The sequence below is a fragment of the Cheilinus undulatus genome, linkage group 12 (genome assembly GCF_018320785.1).
Source record: "Cheilinus undulatus linkage group 12, ASM1832078v1, whole genome shotgun sequence".
Taxonomy (NCBI): domain Eukaryota; kingdom Metazoa; phylum Chordata; class Actinopteri; order Labriformes; family Labridae; genus Cheilinus; species Cheilinus undulatus.
In genome coordinates this window covers 29970943-29996904 of record NC_054876.1, presented here as the reverse complement: position 1 = coordinate 29996904, position 25962 = coordinate 29970943, and the positions used below count along the sequence as shown (strand labels likewise).

At 39.9% G+C, this 25962-nt stretch overlaps 3 protein-coding genes across 9 annotated transcripts in view; 1 reads left to right on the top strand and 2 right to left on the bottom strand.

The window, feature by feature from the left end:
• The window catches only part of pds5b (PDS5 cohesin associated factor B), a 51452-nt gene extending 40232 nt beyond the window's left edge, over positions 1–11220 (bottom strand). Inside the window, exon 1 of the mRNA XM_041801599.1 lies at positions 11137–11220. The gene's annotated coding sequence lies outside the window, so the exon portion shown is untranslated. The remainder of the gene's footprint in view (positions 1–11136) is intronic.
• Positions 11221–13868: 2648 nt separating this feature from the next.
• Positions 13869–16313, top strand: zar1l (zygote arrest 1-like). The gene is made up of 4 exons (XM_041800733.1): positions 13869–14493; positions 15564–15656; positions 15734–15808; positions 15933–16313. The coding sequence occupies exons 1-4, from the start codon at positions 13915–13917 to the stop codon at positions 16074–16076; spliced, it is 891 nt and encodes a 296-aa protein (XP_041656667.1). The 5' UTR covers positions 13869–13914; the 3' UTR covers positions 16077–16313.
• A 942-nt stretch (positions 16314–17255) lies between these two features.
• The window catches only part of fryb (furry homolog b (Drosophila)), an 85351-nt gene continuing 76644 nt past the window's right edge, over positions 17256–25962 (bottom strand). For 5 of the 7 annotated variants that reach the window (XM_041800986.1, XM_041800981.1, XM_041800983.1 and 2 more), the window contains exons 60-67: positions 24531–24735; positions 24213–24362; positions 24002–24100; positions 23826–23909; positions 23471–23488; positions 23180–23290; positions 21764–21999; positions 17256–19911 (exon numbers count right to left, since the gene is read on the bottom strand). In XM_041800986.1, the coding sequence (XP_041656920.1) occupies positions 19653–19911; positions 21764–21999; positions 23180–23290; positions 23471–23488; positions 23826–23909; positions 24002–24100; positions 24213–24362; positions 24531–24735 (1162 nt within the window). In that variant the 3' untranslated portion in view covers positions 17256–19652. The remainder of the gene's footprint in view (positions 19912–21763; positions 22000–23179; positions 23291–23470; positions 23489–23825; positions 23910–24001; positions 24101–24212; positions 24363–24530; positions 24736–25962) is intronic. The other 2 variants (XM_041800982.1, XM_041800988.1) reach the window with 1 other exon arrangement.

The window sequence follows — 25962 nt, the reverse complement described above, 5'->3', positions numbered from 1 at the left end:
ATGATATGTAATGCGTAATGTCTCTGCTGCAAAAAGTTTTAAACTGGTATTTTGACACAAATTTTGGGTAAAAGAAGTACTGCATCTTCTGCGGTTTGAAAATTGCAGCAGGACATATTGCGATGTAATCAGAGAGCATTCAGAGACAGACAATGAGAAACAGCGCTGGATCTGTTATCTGGCAGTGGTTCAGCTTTAAAAAGGAATATGTTGAACTAAACACGGTAATTGTTAGAGTATACCACATGATGATGCTGAGATAATGGCAGCAGTTACACAACACATCGCTAAAGACATGACCCCAGTGTTGTTGAAAAGCCAGGATTTAAAATTTTCTCATGAAGACAATCAACCCAGAATATGTGATTTGCCTTGGCGCGAACATTTTGCTGAAAACAACCCTGTCAGAGTTGTACATGTCAGAGAGAAGTTGGCCCAGCAACGGACAAATGTGACCCTCCACAACTAAGGAGACTAATTTCAGCATAACAGTTCAAAACACCGACAACCAGGGGTTAAAATTATGTGCCTCTAAACGAGCTTTCTGCCCCCCATGATCACGTGGGAGAGTTTCTTGAATAAGGTCTAATGACTTTCATGTCATGAACTTGTCAGAAGCCGGTCCAGCGTGCATCCGCACAGGTAATGGACTAATGTAATCAAAGCTGTGAGCCTAACTGGTGGACTAGACTGCAGGGGTTTGGCCTTCGGCTGCATGCAGGATTGGTGAGTTCTGTGTAGGTTTGCTTTACCCTTAATAGGAAAATAATAATTTTATAATCAGCAATAGTAAACATAACAGAATACATTTCAGAACTTTTCATACACTGTAAGGTCGTTTTCACACCTGATAGTATGGGAGACTCGGCCCGTTTTGGAACGGAAATGTTGGAACATTGTTGCAATTTCCATTCCTTTTTAAATTCTCTTGTATGCTATCACGTATTTTGTTGTGCAGCTCCAGTAACGCAGTGTCAGTAATGTAATGTCGAGGCGGCATGGCATAGTAAGGGGCTAAAAGCTCAAGAAGACAACAAAAACCCGAATTCTCCACCACGGAGATGGGCTGGTTGTCCAGCGCCATGAATTGACCACCTTTTCTGTTATCGTTTTGCCTTATTGCTCTCGTGAGGGTATTTGTCTTTCCTCTGAAAGTCCAGAGTATGTTGCTACGGTGAAGCTGCCTGTTGCTACAGTGAAGTCCCCCTATTCTGCTGCATGTTTTGATAGGCAATGACACGTCAAATTTGTAGAATCAAATGAAGCTCTGCTGCTACCACCTCATGAAATGGTCGTGTTACAGATGCTGCAAGTATTTCCACACCGCTGAGATTTTCAACACAAGAAAGCTAATGTTGCTACTGCCGCTTTGTTGTTACTGGCGCGTTTACAGCCTGTCGTAAATTGTGCTCCATTTACGGCAACTGACGTAAATGATCGGCTGGAAAATAATCTAATTGCGATTCCCCCGCCTGACATATAATGCCTAACATTCCTGCAGCAAATAAAGTTTTAAACTGGCATTTAACACACATTTCAGGTTAAAGAAATAGGCTATTGCACCTTTTGTGATTTGAGAATCGCAGCAGGACATATTGTGATTTTAACTACTTTTTAATGAAAGCCTAGCCTCCGACACTTAAGAGCAGTCTGCTAGCAACCTAAACGTCACCCCTCTGTGTCTGTGTGATTATTGTGAAGCACAGTAATGAGGCAAAAGGTGTGTTCTCTCCTCCCTAAGTTTGATGTCGATAACAGCAACATGCAATGAGTGTCGGCTTTGACCAGCGTCTCAAGTCAGCCTGTCTGGAGTTTTACTACGACGGGTAATCAAGACAGTTTATCTTTAGCCCAGGGCTGCAGTGACTTGTATTACAAAACAGTTAAAGCAACCATTAAAATGTAAGCTTTGTAAGTCCATGATGATTCAAAGAAGCAGGCTGTGGCATGTAGCAAGGCCAGAGAATCAGCTGTAGTCAGTGGCAGCGAGGCTGATCATAAACACGGTGGCTGTTACTAAAGTAACATGAAATCAGTGATAAATTTGGTACTTCACACAACTCTCTCACAATTAAAGTCTGTGTTGTTTAACAAGAGAGCTTTTACTGTGAACACTCATATCAGGTTGTTTTTTCAGTGCCAGTGGGCGATGTTATGTCAATTGTTGGGGGGAGCAAGCAAGGGGCACATATTTTTGTTTAAAAAGCCTAAAGAAGTGTATTTTGCATAATATGTGACCTCTAAAATATTTTTCAGTTTTTGAATTAGAAATACTATTTAAAGTTTATTGGAGCTTTGAGTAATCTTACACATAATATCAATAACAGTAAGTGTTTTTTCTCTAAATAAATATAATGATCATTTAGAAACTGCGTTTGTATTTACTTGGGTTGTCTTTGTGAGTTATAAAAATTGGTTTGATGATCCGAAACATTTAAGTGTGATAAATATGTAAAACATCAGGAATCAGGAAGGGGGCAAATACTTTTTCACAGCATTGTATCTTGTTTACATGAATACATCAAATTTCTGAGTCCCGGTTTTCTGCTTGTTCCTTGTGACTTTATGACCACAGCTGAGAAAACCCACACGCTCGCTACCCAGAGAGCCCCACCTCCACCCCATGTCAGAGCTGGGCTAACACAGTCGTGTTTCCATCAGGGAGTCCGGTTTGATTCAGTTCGATTTGGTATGGTTTGGTACGCTAAACCCCCAAAATAGTTAGCGTGTGAAGTCACAGACAACACAAGTCTGCTGGTCCAGCCGCAGAGTTATAAAAAGGATGAATGACAGAAATTCGTCAGGAATAAGCAGTAAATAGCTTTATTTCAGCTGAAAGTGCTTTTTAAAAAATAACTACATTTTAATGATGTTAACCACTGTCAGTACAGATCCTCAGCTGATGGAATACGTGTACAGAGACGGTTTGAGTCATAACGCTACGTTAATATGTGAATATATCTAGGCTATAACAGTTTATATGACAAAATATGAAAGTTAAGAGCTGTACTGTGAGAATTCGCTGCATTGAAAATAAAGTAAAAGTTCAGCTGGTGTTAAAATCAAGCTAGATTAAGTCAGAAATCCAGGGTGCACTGATCTCGTTGTGAAATAGTCTGCAGCCTGAAGTTTTACAAGCCAATATCCATAGACTAGGAAACAGTTTGGATCTCCGTCGAGTCCAAATATTTCCCATTTAGGCAGATATTAGTCCATTTTCTCCCGTTTTCGCCCACTTCTCACAGCTGAGTCGCACGCTGACATGATGTCAGTGCAGCCCCCTATTGTTGTGTGTGTAGCTCCACCTTTTTGGTATGGTTAGGTAAGACTGGCACCCCTACGGAAGGGTGCCGAAAAGTGGGACAGTACGGGTCGGTTTTTGGGACCCTTTCTCTATGGAAACGCCAAAAAAATGCGTGCCGTACCGCACCAAACTGAGCCAGCCCGCTCAGTGGAAACAACCTATACGTGTGCTGGGGTGCTTTGACTCAGTATCATGAGAGAGAGATCTCCACTGCAAGTAGTTTATCCACTGAAGTTGCGTATGAATCGATGTCCCGCTTGTTTTACGTCCAAGATAGTTAAACGGGTGCTGAATTTTGGCGCGAGATTGCAGCAGTCGTGCACAATTTATTAAATTCTCCCAACAAGGCTGACACTTGTAATGCAGGAAAATCCTGCAATCCCCCGTATACCACGCTGTAAACTGACAAACTGGTGGGAAACGTGGTTAAAAACAGCGACAGTTGGGTTCATGTTGCACCAACTCCCTCTTGATCTTCTCACCACATCAGGCAGAAATACACAAGGCCCCTCACAGGTGTGTGGGGACAGCTGTGCCGTAAATATCGGAGGGGATCAGTTCCTATACAGACTGTGACTGAGCGACCCATCTGCGGGTCACCTGACGATCATTTTATCATTTTAAAATTCATTCATCTGGATCAATAAATTGGTTGATGATCCCTTTAGTATTTCATTCCTTGCATGCATGTTTCTCATCGCACCTGACGCTATTGGTAGGGATGCACAATATTAGATTTTTGCCAGTATCCAAAATACCGATATCTACAGATTAATTTAAGCCAATACCTATGTTTAAATATCTTTAACATAACTAAAATTCAGTCCTTTGAACACAATTTAAGGTTTGAGGATGAAAAAGGAAACGTGGGAAAAAAGTGTTTTCACACTTTAAAGTTTAAATTACCGATACTTGCCTATTTTAGCTAATATCTGCCGATACTGATATCAGGCAGATTATATTGTGCATCCCTAGCTATTGGAGATGTTTATGATTGTTGTTTACATTCTTAAATAAACCTCTTCCAAATGCAGATTACGACAGAAACTCTTCAACCTTTATAAACGGCGGAATACTGACAAAAGATCGCACAGGGATAGAGACAACAGGAAGAGACGGAGACATGGCATGTGTGTGGAAAATAATAGTGAAGAGAGAGAAATAAGTCATTGCAGAATTCATTATTGTGAATGAATAGATATCAATAACGACTCACATGAAACTATTGCTCGTGGACTGGTAAATGTTTGACAGTTAAAGGACTCAACGTAATACCACACTACAGCATGAAGGCCGTTATGGAATGAGATTTGTGTCAGTGAGATTCAAACAAACATTTTTCAGTATCAAACAAAAATTTGCATTTGAGAACAAAAAAAAAAAAAAAACGTGATCCAAGCAGAAAAATCTTCACATCAAGAGAACAAATTTGAAATAGCAACCAAATTATTCGTCTTTGAATTTTGAACATCTATCTTTTTGTTTACAGTTCCTGTTTTTCTCTCTCAGTGATCAGACTTTTGCTCTCACATCTAAGTTTTGTGTTTGTGCCTGATCCTTTGTTTGACTGAGTTTTTGGTCTCAGCTCTGACACATGATGTGTGGGCGGGCTTTTCTGGGGTGTATCCCTATTGGCCAACGAGTGTTTGAGTGATGGCTCGGTCACTCCAGATGCTCCGGAAGTTGTTGATCAGCTCACATCTGGGAAATTTTGAGAAATCATTTCTGCATCAGTTTGACTGAATCATTGATGCCTTATTAAATCTAACTATTGATTAAACAGTAGGGCTGGGTATTGCTAAGAACCTTACGATTCAATTTGATTTTGATTCTTTTAGTTGTGATTCAATTCGATATCGATTCAATATTGATTTAAATGCTTTGATGTTGATTCAGTTAGAAGTAGAAATACAAAAATGATCTGTTGACAATTTTTAATAATTATTTTTGTGAACATATGTGGTAGGTCACCTCACATTTTTTAGCAATAAAACATATGAAAATAAAAAATTGCACTATACTAACTTATTTGTGCATAAGGAGTACAGAAGTAAAAAACTTGCCAGTTCTATATAAACAATGAAAAAGTAAAGTGCATGTAAACTTTAATAATATTTCTTTCTTCTTGGAAATTGTGATAAACCTCACATAACATGGTTATGGTTGGTTGTTGTTTGGTCGAGTGCGTCCTCCGTCCATACAACGCGAATCACATGCACAGTGACCCCCACTGGCCAGGAGGTGAATCGATTCAGAGGATTTGCTGAATCAATATTGAATTGAGGGGGGAAATATTGCGATATATCGATTAATCAATATTTTTACCCACCTCTATTAAACAGGTTTATTTGTCAGTGCAATAGTAGATGCTGTTTTGTTTCGTACACATAATTATCACAAAATCGCAGCATCTGCACTTCTCCCTGAATTCTATCTATTCTTTAACTTCTATTAAATTCAGTTTCTGTTGATGTCAGTTTCTTAACAAGTACACATGGCTTCCTAAAGTTTGGAGAGCTTGTTGAATAACCAGCCAAAATGCCCATTCACTCTCTTATGTGCTTCTGGGCCCCATTAAAGTGAAGACAACTGCATCACAGCAGTTTCTATAATTTTATAGATTCATATAGATCTTTATGTATGTACTGTGTATGGATTCAAGGATGCAGAGGCAGCAACGGCTCCTGGGCCAACTACGGCCCTTTTTAAAAAAATTTAAGGTTATTTCTATTTAATTAGTGAACATTTTATTCATTTTACATAAACAGGACACTTTTTTATGGTAAAATTAGTGAAAAGGTTAAAAAATGGAATTCCAAAAAATTAAAATGGAAAAAACAGAGTTTGGGAAAAAATAAAATGGAATTTGGCAAAAAATAAAACAGATTTCATAGGGCCCTACATTCTCACATCAGCTCAACACTTTGTGCAAAAAAAGGAGGCTGAAAGGAGAAATTATGGCAAAAATATTGCCAGTGTGCATTCACACATGTATACTAAATATTTCAGTAAGTTTAATAGGATTTTCATACATTTGTGAAAGGGCTTCAAAATGACATGCCTAAAGATGAGCAAGAGAAAACAGACAGTACCTGCCTTGTAAGTGACTTTTTATTGCTTTTATCACCCAAGCAGAATAGATTTTTATGAAGCAGTCTGGGTTAGTTGGTCTGCCGCCTGATAAAAGCACTTGCTGAGCTTGATTTAGAGGCCAAAATTCAATACAGATTTTTCAAATAACAGCAAAACAATTTTCTGCAGCTGTACTTCAGCTTTTATAAAACACACAAACATGCACACAAACATGGGTAAGCGCACACGCTGTCCAGCACTGGCGGGCTGCCAAAATCGCTCTGCTCTGACCTTCTTTTCCACCCCACAGCTGCTGCCAAATCTGAGTCCGTCTCTCTCTCCGTCTACCACACACATATACATGCACACACATACACGCTCAAACCGGGAGCTCTGGCAACCAATCAGAGGTGAGTATTTCTCGACCTGGGGGGCCTGTCTGGGTACCATCCACCAGGGACAATTTCACTTTGAATAAGAAGCGGCAGTAAATGACTGTGCATGGACAAAAATTACTGTTACAGACCCTCCTCAGCATGGGTTTCTTTTAACTTATCACAATAAAACACATTAAGACCTCCATCAGGGTTTTTGTATCCATCTTCTGCTTTCCTACTTCAGTCCTTTAATGCAGCTACCAGCAGAAACATGAAGACACAACGCAGTCCTCCTAACCTAATTTGAACCTTTGCACAGACATCCTTTGTTTTTACCCCACAAGTGATCACAGGGAAGAGAGAGACTGTCAGGCAACACGGGGAGGACTGGACACCAGTTGACTGTGAGGATGAACTCATCAACCTCCACATGGGCACTCACACTAACAAAAGAGTGCATTACTGCTGAACAGGCAAGGACTATCAAAGAGTTTAGTTTACCTAGGATGAAGTTAAATAGACATTTTCAGAACACATCCATCCTCAGGCTGATTCTGAACTAGTGAAGACTGTCCAGACACAACAATGAGGCTCGGAGGAAGGGACTGAGATAAGTCAAAAGGTTATGAAAACAAGGCATCAAGGTGGGAGTGGAGCTTCACTGCAAGAGGAAGATGTGTGACATGACAAAGAAACAACGAAGCAGTAACCATAGACCGTAGAAAATATTGGAAAAATCTGAATCACACAAGCCATTTGGTCACTGAAGGGCGCTTCAGATGCCAATCCATAGCAGTGACCATATCAAACGCTGTCTCAAACTGTTAGATCTACCAGAAATCACACAAGAGAAGAGCTGAGGCAGGTCTTAAGCTTAAAGTGGGGGTATTATGCCTTTTTTCAAGGCTTTACACCATCTCTCTGATACCCAGGTAGTAGCATTACATGGTTTACAGCTCAAAAAACTCCTCATGTTTCTCACACTGGCGTCCTGAAAAACCCTTAACCTCCGTCTGAAACACTTCATTTTCGCTGCTGTCTCTTTAACACCCCCTGCTCTACAGACTTGCTTTCCTCCAATTGGCCGATTTTCCAGAGGCTGGCTGGCGGCAGGACTCAATTTTTTGTGCCCGCCCCCTCCAATATGGCTAATGTTGTTATGCTAGTAGTTGAAAACTTTGAATGAACCGGTCTGACTGAGTAAAATATGGTGAATTTTGTTATACGTCTGTACGTCTTAGACCCAGAGTCTGATCCTTATAGTTTGGGGGGTGGGGTCAGCAGCAGCGAAGGATAGAGCAGGACGTATCTGTTTGGTAAGTCTTTAATTACTGTGTTGCTAAATGGCTAAAAGGCCGCTTTGCCTGCAGCACGGACGGACCACGAACCAGTCAGGAGATGCCATTGCGATGACCTCATCAGTTTGCTCCATCAAAATCTCGTCTCGGGAGAATCTCAGAGAGATTTTCAACAAACCGTTTTCAACAGTTTACATGCTAATTCCAAGATTACTGCCGCATACGTTTATCTTGCAGTTTGAAAATTTGCATAACTCGTTTCCTCCTTAAAACAAATGGACAAGTTATAAAAAAACCCACCCCCTATTTGGTGTGTGTCCATAAAGAAGTGAACAACTCTGACCAATGCCATTTTTAACCAAACTGAAATTGTGTAACTCTCCTGTTACAACCAGCATTTTAGCATGGGGTGTATATGTGGCCTAAGATGCTTCTGCAGCAAGCCTCAGGTGGACACTAGTGGAACTGCAGTTTTTTTTTTTTTCATTTCTACACAGGCTTAAAGGTCACATGTTACACAAAATACACTTTTCAGGCTTTTCTAGCAAAAATATTTGCCTCAGGTCTGTCCAAAATCCCCCCCACAAATCAGAAAAATCCATTCCCTCCCCATGCCTCTTTCGCCACCTTTCAGAAAATGTGTGTTGAAACAAGCAGTTCTCAGATTTTCCCCTCATGATGTCATGTGGGGAGTTAGCACCGCCCCCAGGTTCAGTTGGCCTTCCCTGCTTGGAAGAAAGTTCCACCCTCCTCTCCTGAGAGGGGTGTAGTCAGGGGCGGAGTCAGACAGATCAGTAATATTTAAAGGTGCAGACACAGAAACAGCTCGTTCTGAGCAGGGCTCACACAGAGGGTTTTTAGACATGCAAAAATCCAATACTGGAGTGTTTTATCAGCAACAACTTCACAGGCATGTTTTCTGGACCCCTGAGACCAATATTAACTTCTCTTAAAGGAGTAAAATAAGTGACCTTTAATTTTCAACCAAAGAAGCTGCCACTTAGCAGTTACACATCCATCAGTTCAGCCATGTTTCCTCCACTCTAATGTTTCCACACAAGAAAACTGTCACAGAGAATCAAACTGCAGAAAATCATACGGCATAAATTTGATCAAAAATAATTTTCTTCTTTGTCAGTCTGCTTCCGTCTACAAGGGAAAATTTTTTAAAAATCACTAGAACTAAGTACTCAGACACCTTGATATTCCTCTTAATGTATCTTTTTTTTAAAACTTGCACAAAAGGAGGACAATATTAGAATGTGGGAAAACATTATTCAATTTTGTGATAATGACATGTTAAGAAATGCATAAGATGAGGATCTTAAAAAATAATCTCATTTCAAATGGCAATACTGGGTGGGTGGTGTCACAATTCGATTATTTTACCAAACCCCTCAGCCTTGCTTCCAATAAATTTTAAGCTTGCAACTAGTGTATATCTAGCTGCTGAATCAAATACGAGATTTTTAACAGGATAAAAAAAAATAACTTTTTGAACATACTCTCAACTGATTTTAAAGTCCAATGTGGCATTGTGATAGCCTTACAGCTAAATAAGTAATAGAAAAAAATACTGGTTATAGCTTCTGGCCCAATTTTCACTATCAGTGCACCCCTAAAAGAAGCAAAATGAAATATGCTGTTCTGTCTGAAACATTTTCATTTTTTTTAGACTATATAGAATCCCACATTATCATATAATCACACAATCCCACATTATGTTGGAATCATTTTTCTTTGTTAGTTGTGGAATTTTATATAACAAGCTTGGCATATGTGTATATTATCACAGTGAAATGTAGGTTTAGTGCATCTATTTTCTGCCTATCCATTTTGAAATGATGGTAGTAAATGTGTGCCAAGCTGAAACATGATCATTTTACCGGTTAAAGCTTTTTGAAAAAATAACATTCAATTCGGACTTAGTTCTTCAAAGAGAAAATGATGAACAGGGCTGATTCTATGCATCTAATCGGGCTGAAATTTCAATTAAACAACTAACCAACCAAACAACTGGGAATCATTTTCTCTACATCATGGTTATAAAGTGTGAAGTCGTCTTGCACCCTATGATCAGCTGACCAATCAGCAGTGTTGATGACACTCTACTTAATAATCACACGCTGATGGCTGTCAAAACAAATGCACTGCAGCATTCCCGCTCGGTTTACACGACAAACAAACAGTATCCAATTTTAGAAATAAACCCTGCAGTCTGTAAGGTTACTGTTGCTGCTGCTGCTTCACATAAAGCCTTTGTGTTGTCAGCTGGCTGAAAATACAGACAAAAGCGTGCACGAGACCAGGTGAGGTGCTTAAAATCAATGAAAGCCCTTCTTAGACACAGTAAAATGTTCTTCTCAGACGCGATAAAAGTAAAATCGCAGCCAACAGTCAGCCAAATAGACCAATTAATATTATGTTACAAGCAATAAGCATTGTGCAAGTAGCCCATAAAATGAGGGTCGCAATTATGATTTCCACACTTAACTCACGTGAGGTGTCATTATCAGGCGGATAAGAAGGGTGTACTTTATGAATATAGGTAGGTATCGTTACAGTAAAGCAGCATTTCAAGGCCAGAGACTGGGGTACAGTTAGACTCCCTTGTTGCTGTAATGTTGTCCACGGCTAATCTAGTTAGCAGCCGCTAGCTAGCTGGTACTTGCTAGCGTAACGGAGCTAACGTTGTAAGCAGCAATCTCAGTGACAGAGGGCGGACAGATAGTAACGCGGCACTGAACAAAACACCCCGGCTTACCACCGTTACACCGTTACTAACATCCCAAATCAAGTCCTACAGGCAACGCGAGCCACCGTTAAATCACGGAGACTAGCACAATGGATAGTATTTCACTAGCTAACCATTTAGCGCCGCAGCACCAGGTCAACCAGCGCTGGGAATCGGACACGGCTGCCGAGAACACAGGCGAGCAAGGCGGGCTGCACTCCACCTCCTCCGCGCTGGAAACATAGCAACTCCTCGGAAACATCCTCAATTATAACGCATTTTTTACTGCAAAAGCTGAACACATACCCACTTTTACATCAAAACAACCACTGTATTCGTTTATTTTCTTACCCGTTACGGTGAATTGTGATCAATCGTGTCCTCCTCTGCAGCTCTCTTCCCCCTCCTAGCTCCAAAATGGCGCCAATATGTACAGATTCAGTGCCCATGGGTACAAAACATCAGTAAGCGTGTAGCGCCACCTATGGAGCAAGTCCGTGACACGTCTGCCTTGATAGTATTGCCTTCAAGGGATGCTCGTATTACAGAACTATAAGCACGTCATCCAAATGATTACGAATTGCTCTTTTTCGACACAGATACATTGTAATATAAGGCTTCGTGGTAGACCGTAGGCCTGATGTATAAAACAAATGACTACAATATTATTTGAATGAAACATATTTTCCCGCTGCTAGACAAAATTTTGATCATAATATGTGCGAATAACAGTTTCAGAAAACAAAACAACCTTATAAAAGTAGATAGTGATAAAAATGTGGAAAGATTGCCTGGCCTTTTGATTGATGTGTCAAAAAGTAATGCAAAACTGTGCAGTTAGACAGCAGTCTTTAATTTAAAAAGGCTGAGAGGGAGGCATAGTAGTGTATACAAATGTCTTCGCCCCGTGGATCTAACATCGAATTTCAAACATAACCGTGCACCTGAACGCACCAACCCTGGGTCAAATGTTTTTTTTTCATGTCACAATGAATACAAATAGTTGCATCGTAAGACAATAGGATCAATACAAATTTGTATATAAATATAAGTATTAGTAAATATAAGTAATTATTCAAATATTACACTCGGTATTAAGCCTTCATAGACCAATACATCATTTTTATTTATTGTCAATTTACATATCTGTGGGTCTTATTGTGTGTCATGCTTCAAATTTGCCCTTTAAGGTGACCTTTAGTTCTATAAAGGGCACCTATAAATGAAATGTATCATCATTGTCATTATGTAATAATAATAATAATAATAATAATAATAATAATGAATTTGTATACAACAGATTTTCTTATTATTTTTGTATACCTTTTCATTTTTTGTTTTCTTTCTTTCTTTCCCCACTCGTTGTGCACAAACACCTGTTCTCATGCAGTACAATTGTGCTGTGGATTATTTTACAGACCTTTATTTCCCTGATCTCATGAAACAGGCACATTATTTTGAAAGGATTACTACATGGTAAGACATGATGACCTGGAGCGGAAAGTAACAAATTATATTTATTCAAATTAATATAACCGAGTAGTGTTTTTGGGTACCTGTGCCTTTTTTTCAAGTACATTTTGAAATCGATACTTCTACTTGAGTAAATTTTAACCAGAGTAATTGTTTTTTCATTTTAATGTATATGTTTGTTTGTTGACTACACAGTAGCACAAAGAGAGAGAATGATTCCACTTCCCGTCACCAAACAGCTGTTGTACACAGCAAAAAGCAGAGAGTTGATATCTCAGGGTTAAACATTTCAGAGTTGATTACACCCACATTGTAATTTTATCTCTATTCTGAGTGAAATGGGCCTCACTATTATTTGAGAGCACTGATCCACCAGTGCTAGTTCAGCACTGTAGAGTCAATTGATCTAAGCTTTGCTTACTGTGATTTCAAATCTGGAGGGGTTGTGTGGGCAGAGTTCCCAACCATGTTTTTTAATGCTGCCTGTTGTACAATCTTCCCTGCTGGGGTTCTTTTGGTCATGTTTCTGGCAGATTGTTGTTGTATTTGATATGAGACACACACCATCTGCACCATAAGTGAAGTTACCAACTGAGTTAGCAGTGCTCCCAAAGAACTCATAGTGCATATTCTTGGTCTTGCCAGAGGAGATCCACTTTACCTCAGAGTTTCAAGGGTTGCTGCAGCTCTGTCAGATTGTGAAATATCTAACACTTTCGAAAATGTAGTTTTGACCAATATAAGCGCTTTGAAAGTGTTAAATATAGCTCTATACAATCTAGTCTCTTATTTTTCTTGCCAGTACGGAACATATCTTACAGTACGCCTCCTCAATAGCTACTCAGTTCTTAAAGTAAACTTTAAATAAGATACTTTTTACTTTTATTTGAGTAGATTTATAGAACATTACTTTTTTTCTACAGAAGTAAATTTAAGAGAGTAACTGTACTTTTACTTGAGTGCAATAGCCGTATACTTTTTCCAACTAGCATGATGACTAATTATATTACTATGTGTTATGTGTATGTTTTACGAGGAAAAATTCATTTGTTTAAAAATCACATGTAGGCCGCCATTGTTGCACTTTGGGTAATGGTGTCAAATTGTTCTCACTCCTAAGGACTGTAAACTTTTTCTAATTATCACGAGTTCCGTTTTAGTTAAGTGGGCAGTAGAGAAGTTGCTGCAATGTAGATCGACTAACAGAAATATGAGAGGTGGAGAAAAATGCAATTATTTGACGTCATTACCCAGAGAGAATTGCACAACAATATATTAGGTACCTACTTGCATATTTTGCAAATGTTCCAATATATTTTATCATACGGCATTTAAGAATAATCCAATAAGGTCCGTCTGAATATACAGGGTTCCGTTAAAGCACTAATGATCTCTGCATAGTGTGAACTATAGGGGGAGCTCCAATCAAATCTTTTAACTCTGTAGTTATTAAAACTAAAAATGCAGACAGCTTAACTTACTCTTATATTAAGCACAGTGTCAGAGATGAAGATTTAAAATGTTAAAATATCGTTGTTGGATTCATTGGTAGAAAGCAGCTCAATCAAAGCCTGGACGCCCCTGTTATCAATCAACCAATCAGTCAGCTGTTTAAATCGCAGCAGGAGCGACTTGGACTGGTTTCATGGCTCCAGGATGGAGGGGTTCCTGTCCACGTTTCCACCGTACCTTGCCCCAGGTCCAGCCCAGGACTGCGGCTGGGCAAAGAGAGAGGGCCGCTTCATGACCCCCCAGGGCCTCAACTACCTGGAGCTCTGCAAGGCCATCCTATCCCAGGTTAGCCCGGCTCTACCACCTCAGTTTAAAAAGGCTAACACCAAAGAGTGCGGCGTACAAGTCAACGCCAAAGTTGATAAAATCGTGCAGTGCTCACTGGGGCCCAAAACGCTTTTCTGCATGGAGGCTGAACATCATAATAGTGTGACTTCAAAGTCCCCAAAGAGCCCAGATCTGACCAGACCGGAAGGGAAGGCGCCGTGCATCACGCCGCCTGTCAGCAACCTGCGCTTCCTGAAGCCGGTTTCCATCTATTCACCCGTGTTTGACCGCAGGATCCTGGTGAAGAAACTCAGCGAAGATGGAGGAAGGGAGGGAGAGGCTGGAGGTGCTGAACAAGAGTCAGATAAGGAGGCTGAGACGGACAACAGCTGTGAGGACACGGTCAAAGACCTGAAGACAGCATTCAATAGGTCTGCGAAGGGCTCCAACTTTCAGGTGAGTTTAATAACCACGAAGAGACCGAGCTCCCTTTAGAGTCACACCAAGACAATATCAGAGGTGAACACAAATGATCAAATTGATCAAGTTGTCGCCTGTATAAACCTACCTGAGATATAAAATAAGCTGTTATGCCCCTCAAAACCATTCTTTTCTCAAACGCCCTGCACTGAACTCCATCTATGGCCACTGAGGACTAGGACATGTTTGATATTTACGTCAGATTAAAGTGAATAAGATATTTTGGTCTTAGATATGGCACACCAGGTTACTTAATACTGTGCTTTCATGATGCATGTTTTCATGGGCGTAGCACAGGTGGGAAAAGGATATTTCTTGGACCCACAGTAGGGGTGGGCCCTTGAGAAGCCTACAATGAAAAGAGTGTTTTTATTTTTTCTTGGTAACTAATGTCTGACTGAATGCACAGACTGAAATTTGTATGAAATAGAATAAAATAAAATACTGGGGGGTCTCTGCTCCTCTCTCAATAATGTCCAAATGGTGTAGTCCAGTTCTGTGAAGTAATGGAAGTAATTTAGTTTAACCATAGTAAAATATTGCTCATAAATGGGAGACTTATGGTTCAAAAATATATTGAAATGCATGGATATTTGTAAAACTTTAGCAACATTTGTCGCTTGGCTAGCCAGTTAAGGGCACCCTGTATAATATTCCTTCTGGGGGCCCAAAATTCCTAGCTACGCTCCTGCATATTTTATAGAAAAAGCTCGATTTAATAGCACAGTGTTTGGTAAGTTGTGTCTCATAGCCTCATATAGTTTTAAAAATGCCCTAAATAAGATTTTAAAGGAGAAGAGAATATGCTGAAGGAAAATGATATTCCTGATAGATTTTAACATTGTTAAATAAAAGACATCAAAAAGGAGCAGTGCGGGGTGAAATGGGAGGTAAGGTTTCATTGAAGGCAGTATATTGCCAGTTGGTTTTGCAACATATGTGCATAGTTAAGTATTTTCAGGACTGATGTAGATCGTGCCTATTTCCATCACTGTCTTTTGTATAATATATATGTAGATTAAAAACATGGGTGTTATTTGCTTTAGTTCCTGGAACAGAGGTTTGGCTTTTTCCACTGCAAGAAATGTAACATCCGGTGGGAGAGTGCTTATGTGTGGTGCATCTCTGGAACCAGTAAGGTATGTCATTTTTTAAAGATCTTCAGTTTGCCACATTGATGAGTAGGTGCATTACTCTGTCTTTCCTAACTTGTCAGGTGTACTACAAGCAGCTCTGTCGGAAGTGTCAGGTGGGGTTTAACCCCTACAGAGTGGAGTCCATCCTCTGTAAGGTACAGCCACGTTAAACACCTGGGTTTGATATTGTGCTTCAGCTTGAAGATGGTCCACACATATTTTATCCAGTAGTTTGATTCTTCTTCCCCACATGCCATTGTCCTGTCTCTGCTGTATCAGGGCTGCTCTCAGACGTGCTGCAGCTGTGAGAAAAAGAAGAGGCACATTAACATGAAGAGGCCTCATCGTCAGGACCTGTGCTGTCGCTGCAAGGGCATGAGGTTGTCCTGTGATACCACCTACAGCTTTAAATATATCATCTGAGCTGGCTCTGCTCTGGATACAGCCATTGCTCAAGACCATACCTTCACATGTCCACAGTGGAAGTTGTCTCCATTTAACATATTCTAAGAGATGATTTATTCTTCTACCAGAGATTAGAGAAATCTCTTGCTGGGTTTGTTTATTCAAAACAACTTCTAAATAAAGACATGCCTTTGCTTGCCTTCAGTAATCCTGGTGCATTGTTGAACAGTTTAATAAAAAAAATTATAAACTCAATGCATCATAAAAAGGCGACTAATTTAAAAGTATATGAAATCTTCATTGTTTTGTGTAAAACTTAGATCTTCATGACTTAAAACTGAAATTTTAAACAGTAGAAGCCCAGTTGTGCTGATTTGTGCTACTTTTAGAGCAGAAATGGGCAACTTTGGATACCAAGAGGACCACATTAATCTTAGGCTACGTTCACACTGCAGGCCTTAATGCTAAATTCTGATCTTTTCTCAGATCTGATTTTTTTGTTTGCCTGTTAACACTGCAGTCAGCTTCCAAAGATCAGATGTGTATCTGATTCAGAACCGCACATGAAAGTGGCCAGAATCTGATTCGAAAAGGTCAGATTCAATGTGAGCGCTGTTCGCACTTTCAGAAAAAAAATCTGATATGAGTCACATGTGAGCAAAACGATCAGATTCAGTTCACTTTTAACTGCAGGGTGAACATAGCTTTATTCTCAATGCCAAGGGCCAAATAGTTAAGAATTTTTGGATATTCTCAATGTAACCTACTCACAAATGAATGAAGGGAAGAATAAAGCTTTCGTGATCATTTTTGTGCCAAAATTTAGATTTTCAACTCAAGTAATATAATACAAACAGTTTAACCAAATTTTAGCTTATTTACCAATGCTGTAACCATGATGGTAATGGTTATTTAAACTTACTTGATTTTCATATCTTTTTTAAGATCTATTTAGTCATGCATATAAAAAACATGAATATTAACAGTCAATTATATCTAAGAACTCTTGTGAAGAACTTAACATACACCAGTAATCAATGATTGTGCAAGAAATGTTTGATCTGGGCATGTGGCCCAGAGGCTGCCAGTTGCCCATCCTTGTTTTAGAGTATAATCCTAGTAAAAAAAAAAAAATCTTGAAGGAGGTTCCAAATACACACACAACTTAATTTCATGTCTTTTACTATGACACCGACTTGTACAGAGCATAAACTCAAAACAACTTCACAAAGGCTGTAAAAGTATTTACAAGGTGAAAAAAACAACTACAGTCTGAATCTAAAAAGCTTTTAAAAATGTGCAATTTCTTGTTTGGCATGCACACACACATTCTCCCAAACACAGGAAAAAAAAAAACATACCCGCATGAGCTTTCAGCTCCCTTTTTGCACCTCACACAAACCTATCTTTGAGATAAAATGATTTTTTTTGTAAATAAATATTTCAAACACTCCATACAGTACACAGACAATGCATGCATGGCAGTTTGATTTGAGAGAACAAACATCAATATAAAACCGAAGTCAAATGAGTGATTTAGCAGATATAAATAGGAAAAAAAAAAAAACATTTTTACAGCAAATAACTTTCGGGGGGGGGGGGGCACAAAAAAGGCTGACAACAGGAGGTGTTGGACTTCAGTAGTAGCACAGTTTTTGTTTTGAACATCAACAATGAGTGCTGAATGTCAGCATTTCCCTCACGTGTAAGGTAACTACATACCACACACAAGCATATGCTACAACGGTTGTGTGCCTATTTCTACTAACAGTAGACACAGAGACAAATATTTGTGTAGACATGCACGGTAGTTTGGCATGTGAACACATAAGGTCAGCTTGATACAGTGTGGACAGAGAAATATACAGTGTGTACACTCGCTAATGATCCTAACACTAGCCACAGAGGAGTGATCAGATAACGGTATGATTATTCTACCAATATTTACGACAGTAGTCAGGAGACGAGCTGCTTCACTGATAACAGAATATAAACAGAGCCGGGGCAGCACGAGGAATTACGCTTGAATATTCTGCATCTGCTCTGTGTCCATCAGTCTTTCAGTCAAGTCTGCAGGGGTCAGACTTTTTAGTGAGCAAAAAAGGACACGAATACAGTAGAGAGCATTCAATTGGGTCATGCATTGCACATTTTCCTCAAAACAGAAGACACAACTGGAGAGAAAAATTCATCCAGCTTTGGGCTTTCCCTTTCCGGTCTAAGTTTCAGCCCTTTTCTCTCTCACAGTAACAAAACAAACAAACATTACCTCCTTTTGTTTTTAGAAAATAATACCAAAGTTCCACTTAGTGCAATAGCGAAAAACTCTACCAGTGACGTAATGTAGTGTCAGGAGGAGTTTTCTCACTGAAACTACCAGCAAACTACATACTTCCTGTAGGGGGCAGCAACGAGTCAATCAAGTTCAAACAGGGCGTGAGTTTCTCTAGGTCCAATCCGAGCTATAAAGCCTTCACAGGTCCTCAAGTGCAGATCAGGTAATATGCTGGACGATGACTGTCAAAACATGAGCACTTGAATAGAATCATGTTGGGTTGTCTTTATCAGTAGGCAGCCTTCTGGTTCATTGATTTGTTCAGTCAAGAGTTTTCATTGTACAGGTGTCTTCTTTTTAGATACATATGTCTGACTTTTGCGCAGAAGTACTTGGTTTTAGGCATTTAGATTAATAAAAATCAGTTAAGGATTCTGAGTTTAATCCTCAGGTCTGGACGTCAGATGGTTCAGCATTCAGGAGCCCCCCTGCTTTCAAAAGAGGCAGGGCAGCGTGCCCCACCTTCCCCAGGTAGCGAGATAATGGCATAGCAGCACCTCCCAGGGAGCAACAACACCCCCATGCTGCAGCCTCTCTTGGGCCGGTGGGACAAGGAGGAGGTGGGGGGGGAGGAGGAGGAGGAGGAGGAAGGAGGAGGGATGAAGATGGTGTAGGGCCGTGTGTTAAGACTGAGTCATGGTCTGGGTGAAGTGCAGGGGAGGGATTTGGGTGTTTGTATGGAGAGCGGGGGAAGTGGGGGAGATGTGAGCCTGGAGGGGGAAGGGGTGAGGTGTTTCTGTCCGACTGTGCGAGCAGGGTGGGTTCTGAGGCCACAGTCGGGAGCATGTGAGACATGACTGATGATTTTAGGTGTTTGCTGCCTCTAACTAGAGGTGAGCTGGGGGATGAATTTCCTCTTAAAGGATTGTAATACTCGTTTTTTTCTTCCAGATAACTTCTCCTTGGCTTGTGCAAGCGCGGCAGTGTAAAGTCTGGTTGGTGTTGTGTGTATAAGCGCCTCGGTGATGAGAACAGATCAGGGGGTTTGGGAAATTCATGATAAGTGCTATCAGAGGCTCCAGCAGATAGAGATGAGGAGCTTGGAGAGAGGTTTGTATCTAAAAATGGGCGGGGCGGAATGCAGGGATCGGTCTGGAGCTGTGCAGCCGGGGCAGCAGACACACAGGAGGAGGGAGAGGCCAGGTGTGAGGGTGCTGAGCCTCCTCTGTAAGACCAGACTGATGTGGGGATGGTTTTGGAAGTGTCAACGGGTGAAGTAAAGGTGGGGAAGGAGGGGGCGGGGGGCTCCTGAGGTCCTGTCAGAGGCTGGTCCCGGAGGCACTGGAATCGGGGAGGTAGGTTGTGACGACCCGGTAACCCTGGGCGCGGCGGATCATGTCGCGGATCTCCCCGTTGAGCTCAAGGAGCTTGGAGCAGATCAGGCTGAGGTCCTGCCGGGATCCAACCAGGGCGATGGTTCCAGTCTGCCCCAGGGTCTGGTGCCGGAAGTAGACGTTGAGCAGAGTCTGGACCTCGCTCTCTGAGCTCCCACCAAAGACACCACCAGGCCACTGCCGCCTGAAATGAGATATGAAAGAAGACCATATTAAATATGTGATATGGACAGCTCAAGCATGAGTCTTTGGAAGAAACTCTGTTGATGTAACCTAATGAGATACAGACAGCTGAGGCTGGAAAGGGTCTGTGTTGAGGGAAATGTGGAGAACAGTTGGCGGATCATTTTCACATATTCTTGAACTGCCCTGCAATTCGGCCATACTGTTAGAAGGTAGTAGGTCGTACAGAACATTTTATTTAAGGGATTGACTGTTCTTTCTCAACAATTCATCTGGGCAACAATGCAGCCAACTTCTATGTGCATGATAAAAACTAATGAAAGACATTATTTTAAAGCCAGCAACAGGAACATGTAAGTGATTCCAGTCCATACCTCCAACAGAGGCTGATTGGATGGAAATTGCGACCGATTTTCAAGATATTTAGAGGAGGACTTTCTCAGGAAATCTGAGGGTGGGGAAAGTTTTGCGCAGAGGTGGAAAAAGTAATCGTCTATTGTGCTCAAGTAAAAGTACAGGTGCTCTGATTAAATTCACTAAAGTAAAAGTAAACTACTGGTATGTAAATCTACTCAAGTTAAAGTAAAAAAATAATATAAAATAGTTCTCCTACCAGGTTGTTCAGGTAAAGTCACATCTCTATAATAATGTAAACATATACAGCACAACACCTTTAGAGTGTCTATATTAATCCACACTACATATAGTTATATAGTATGAAATTGTTAAATATTTTACAATATAATAGCGTTTCAGTAACTCCTAACAATATGTGACAAAGTGGGTCTCCTCTGTCAAGAACAACACAGAGAGTCAATCTCAGTCAGGGGGTGGGCGGCGATTTGCCGACCAGGGTGATCTTGGTCGAACTAAAGCTTTTCGATCAATTAATCGACCAATCAAATTGAAGCTGTCAGCCCCAAGTAACTCCAACACTAAAGATCATTTCACTGCAAATGGAGTCAGAATTACACTTTGGGAGTAAAAATCAATTTAGAAATGTTTAACCATGAGATATCAACTCTCCAGTTTTTGCTACGAACATCAGCTGTTTTGGGATGTGGTGTTGAATCATTCTCTCTCTATGTGCTCCTGTCTAGTCAACTTAAGAGGATAAAGTACAAGAGTATTGTACTCAAGTAAAAGTAGAGTTACTCGCATTAAACTAATTTAAGTAGAAGTAAAAGTACTAATTTCAAAATGTACTCAAAAAAGTACCAGTACCCAAAAACACTACACGATGACATTAATTTGAGTAAATGTGATAAGTTACTTTCCACCCCTTGTTGTGCAATACTGAGGCAAATAGATTTGTGTAATAACTGAGCCATTATCACATGAATTGACTTGTATTTACATCAGTTTTATAGAAAGAAAAGATGAAAAACTTGTTCTGTTGTATTATGTCTGCTTACAAAAGAATATCATTAAAAGATCATTGGATAGGTCGATTTGAAGGGTGCATGTGCTGAAAAATGTTACTCCAAGTTCTGTGAACATGTAACAGATTTCTGAAATACACTGAAGCCTTCTAAAATCATTCATTTTGATTCAGTGGGGTCAGGGGTTATGATGCTATTTCTAGTGTACATAAAACTTTGTTCCCAATGGACCCTGGTCTGCTACCACGCAGCACCGAAAATGCTGATCTAAAGATTAGACTGGAAATTGCCTAAACTTATAAAACAATAAGTAGTTCTGATTTTTTTTTGCTTTTTGTGTCCATGTATTTGTATTAATCATTGTCTATTTCACAACCAGCCAAAAAATAAAAATGTTTTAAGGTCAATATTATATCAACACAAACTATTGAACAATGATGTCATACGATGACACAGACATTAGTTCCTCACCTGCACTCCTGGATGTAGCGCACAGCTTTGGTGAACTCATGGTTCTTAAGGCACTCCAGTAAGGCCTGCAACGCAGCCTCAGAGGTGGGGAAGCTGGGGACGACCACGGCTGCGACCTGGGTGGCATGCGTGTGAGTATGAGCCAAGAGTTTGTGTTCCAGGTCGCTGGCCACAGCTGCCTCAGCCGCCTGCAGGCTTGTCTTCAGATCGGTGAGCTCCCGAGACATGTTCAGCAACTACGAGGAGGGAGGGAAACAGAGGGTGGCTTAGCATGTGTCTTTGTATGTGCCATGTTTAGACCATGTTGCTGAAGCTTTGTGTGCATGCATATTTGGGATAGCTAACCAGATTTCTGATATGAATCAGGTGAGTTTTGTGAAAGATACTAATTTGACTCCACTGATGTTTCATCATGTTTGCAGTTATTGAGCAGTCAGTTTATTTTCTTTTTCTTTGTTGATTTTGACAGAAGTGATTTCTTTTGTGCAGACCCCATGCTGTTATTTGGCACTCTGTCTGCAAAGACGAGCACACTCAGTGGTTTAAAAATCGTCAGCACTTGATTTGTGGGAGAGTTTTTAAAGGCTGCTGAGTGCTTACTAACTTATTTTTGGGCTTCAAGCAAACACAATAATATAGATAAAAGAAAGTGATTTTTATACTCACTCCTAAACATAGTTCCTCAGTATAGTGTTTTGATTCTCCTGTTTTTGTTTGCCATTGAAAAGAAAGAACGCTTGTTGTCTTATGCTGTCTAATGTATTTTGTATTTACTACCATCACATCAATATTAAAAACAAATATTATTCTGACAAAATTACCAACAAGGTGATTTTTTTTCATTGTAAAATATCTCACTCAGAAAATTTCTCCGTCACTTCCCTTTTCTTGTATTAAAACTAGGGCTGTCAAAATTGACGCGCTAATGCGGATTAATCCATCATCATGATTAATCTGATTAAAAATTTTAATGCAATTAACCCATCTACAGTGCAGAATGACTCAAATTCATTCAACAGTCGACCAACATAAAGTATTATGCACATTCTGCAGGAAGGAGTTTTCTTTTCACAGAAGCACTTCCGGTTTAAAATAACACATTAACGTGGATTTGTAATTGAATAGCCCTGGCATATATATTACCTTCCTTCTTGTGTCTGTTTGCTTATGCAAAATGAAACTCAATAATATGGATTAAAAATGAATGATATTTAATCATGATTACGTAATCAAGATTAATCCACAGCAACCCTGTGATTAATCTGAAAATTTTAATCGTTTGACAGCACTAATTAAAACAATCAAGGACTGTATTCAAAAATCTGCTTCTGACAATAAAAAGAGAGCCAATCAAGAGCTTTATGTGTAAACAATTTAAAAAACACTGATTGATTGCTGAGTTATGACTTGGCTCACCTCAGGCACAGAACTGATGGCATGAACTTGACCGATGAGCGAGCAGTAGGACTGGAAGAGTAGAAGAAGCTGGAAATGCAGCTTGTAGAGTCTCTGACAAAGCTCCAGTTGCTAAAAGACATCATGAAATAATCATGGTCAGACTCAGCTATGACATGGATTACATAGATGCAATATACATGCAGAATTGAAACAAACACACGGTAACAGCTTTTTTAGTTCAGCTGTGCAGAGTAAATTAAGCAGAGTCAGCATCTAAAGCAGAAAGGTAAAGAAACTTGTAAGACTTACTGCAAGAGATTCCATTTGCTAGACAGCGAGAGAGCATGTTAGGGCATCAGAGTGAGGTAAGAGGAAGACAGAGCGTCAGTCCAACACATGCACCGCACAGTATAAACCATAGCTATTAACAGTCAGAATTAGTCAACAGTGTACAATAAACCAGCAACTTTAAGACTTATTTATCCTTGGTGTCTGTGGGTATAAAGTCAGAAAGGCAAAAACAGAGCACAAACAGTAAACATGCAAAGACAACAAACATCAGAGTTATAGAAGAGCAAAGAGGAACACGTATGCAAAGCAAAGATGAAGAAGTTACCCAGATATTGACCCTACATATCAGCATGTTGCAGGAAAGAACTCGTACCTTCTCCTCCGAGTCTCCAGGCTGGCAGGTAACCACGCTTTCACCTGGGCACCTGGGAAATGTGTCTTTACAGTTTCTCAGCCACTGAAACATAAAAAGGTGACATAGTAAGAATCTTCGTCATTCTTTTTATACATACACATTAAAAAGAGATTGAAATTATGTGGTTAAGTTACCGATACGGCAGCATCCTCTTTGGTGTTGTAGGTATCCAGATACTCCTGCAGCTCCAGTGCAGAGAACTTCATCTTTTCAAGGAGACCATAGGACATGATCTGGATAGGAGAAGAAGCACAAATCCTATTTCCCACTGCTTTAGAGCAAACATGTTTTACCAATCCTTTATTTCATCATCGCCTTGTCGATTAAGTCTGAAGCTGTCCTTACCGTTTCAGCATCAATGTAGATTGTAGGACAGTCTGAGCATGTGGTCAACATCTGCGAAGACCTGAGGAACTTTGATCCAATGCCCCTTAAGCCCTCTCCAAGGTAAGTGGCAACATCATTCGTCAAGAGGCAGAATTTCCCCTGGATGTTCTGAGAAAGAGAGAACATGTTTGGGGATTTACTGTACTGTGCCACACAAATGCTTCTAAGTCCTACAGGATATAAGAGTTTGCCTACAGAGCTCAAACAGCAACAGTACTGTATAAATACAGTTTACTGACTTTGAATTGATTTTGATCATTCCCTCCAGTGATTTACCTTGAACAGAGATGAGAAGACTTGAAAAGTATGGACAGCACAGGACCCGTCTGAGTCGGTCACAAGCTGGTTGACGTGACATCGCCATGCCTCCTCAGCGTCGTCACACACCGTGGGCTGGAAGGCTGCCAAGATGGCGGAGAAAAATGGAGAAGGGGGAGGAGGAAAACCAAGGTCTTCCAAGTCATCTACATCATCACGTAAGCTGTTGCCATGGAAATGGAAAAGAAATGGGGGCACAGAAATAAAAAAGAAAAGATTTGATACTTTCCCCCAAAAGAAACGGTTTTCAATCAAAAAACCAAGTGACCTCGTGGGATTAAATGAACTGAATAACGTGATTGCCTCTGCGCCATTTAGAGCTGGTTTTGGATTTCAAAACCATCCTAAAGTGCTGGTTAAAGGGGGCAGAAAATTAAAAAACATTCAAGGTGAATTAAACATAGCATATTCACTACATTTCCAGAATTTACCCTCTGGAGATGGATAAAGAATTATCTTATCTCACATACAGCCTCAGAAATACTACATGCTAGTATTACCAACTTATGTAGCATTTTTTCTTTTAGCCATTAAGTTGCTCATACAAAAGCTTAAATATAGTTTCCAAAAATATTACACTTAAATTGGATGCTTAGGAAATGTATTTACTGTGAACTTCATTTTAAATAAAAGTAATGATAAAGCTTATTGTAGAAAAATAACTTGCAAATCCATACACAAATCTTTAAACACACACAAAGATAAACAAATGGGTTGATTATTTTGTAAATAATGGCTAAAAATCTTTCTACTATACAAACTGTAAATACACAGAAGTCAGCTGTTATAACTGAGTTCCTTTTTGAAATGGCTAAACTTCTGGAACAGATGTGTACACAGATCCACAGCAAATTATTGATGCAAGGGTGTGTTTGCCCTGAACTTGGTCTCGCAGGCTTACCGTGACCAATTCAGGACAGCTCCGCCTCTCCAGTCACTTGTCTGGACATGAGGAGTTTAAATTAAATCAGCACCCCAACTGATTTATTTATGGATTCATCATGTAGGAGATCCCTCTATTTGCTCTGTCTTTGGCAAAAAAGCTTGTAACCCCTTAAAGCCTGTTGTCACATATTTGACAAATACCTTTATCTAATCAATATGATCATAAATTACTAAAAAAAACCTCTGAATACAATCTGAAAAATGATAAAAATCCCCTCAAGTGGATTATCATTTACCAAAAACACCTAAAGTATTAAATAATATACAAAAAATATATAAATGTTAAATTTTATGGAAATTTGGATTTTTTTGGATTTCAGTAGAAAGTGAAATAAACATTTCAGTTCCAAAAAATTAGAATTCTCTGGCTATAATTTGTGTTTTCAGGTTTTAATGCTTTTGCTAAATCATCTTGGTCTTAGCTACAGGGTCATCTAAAGATTGA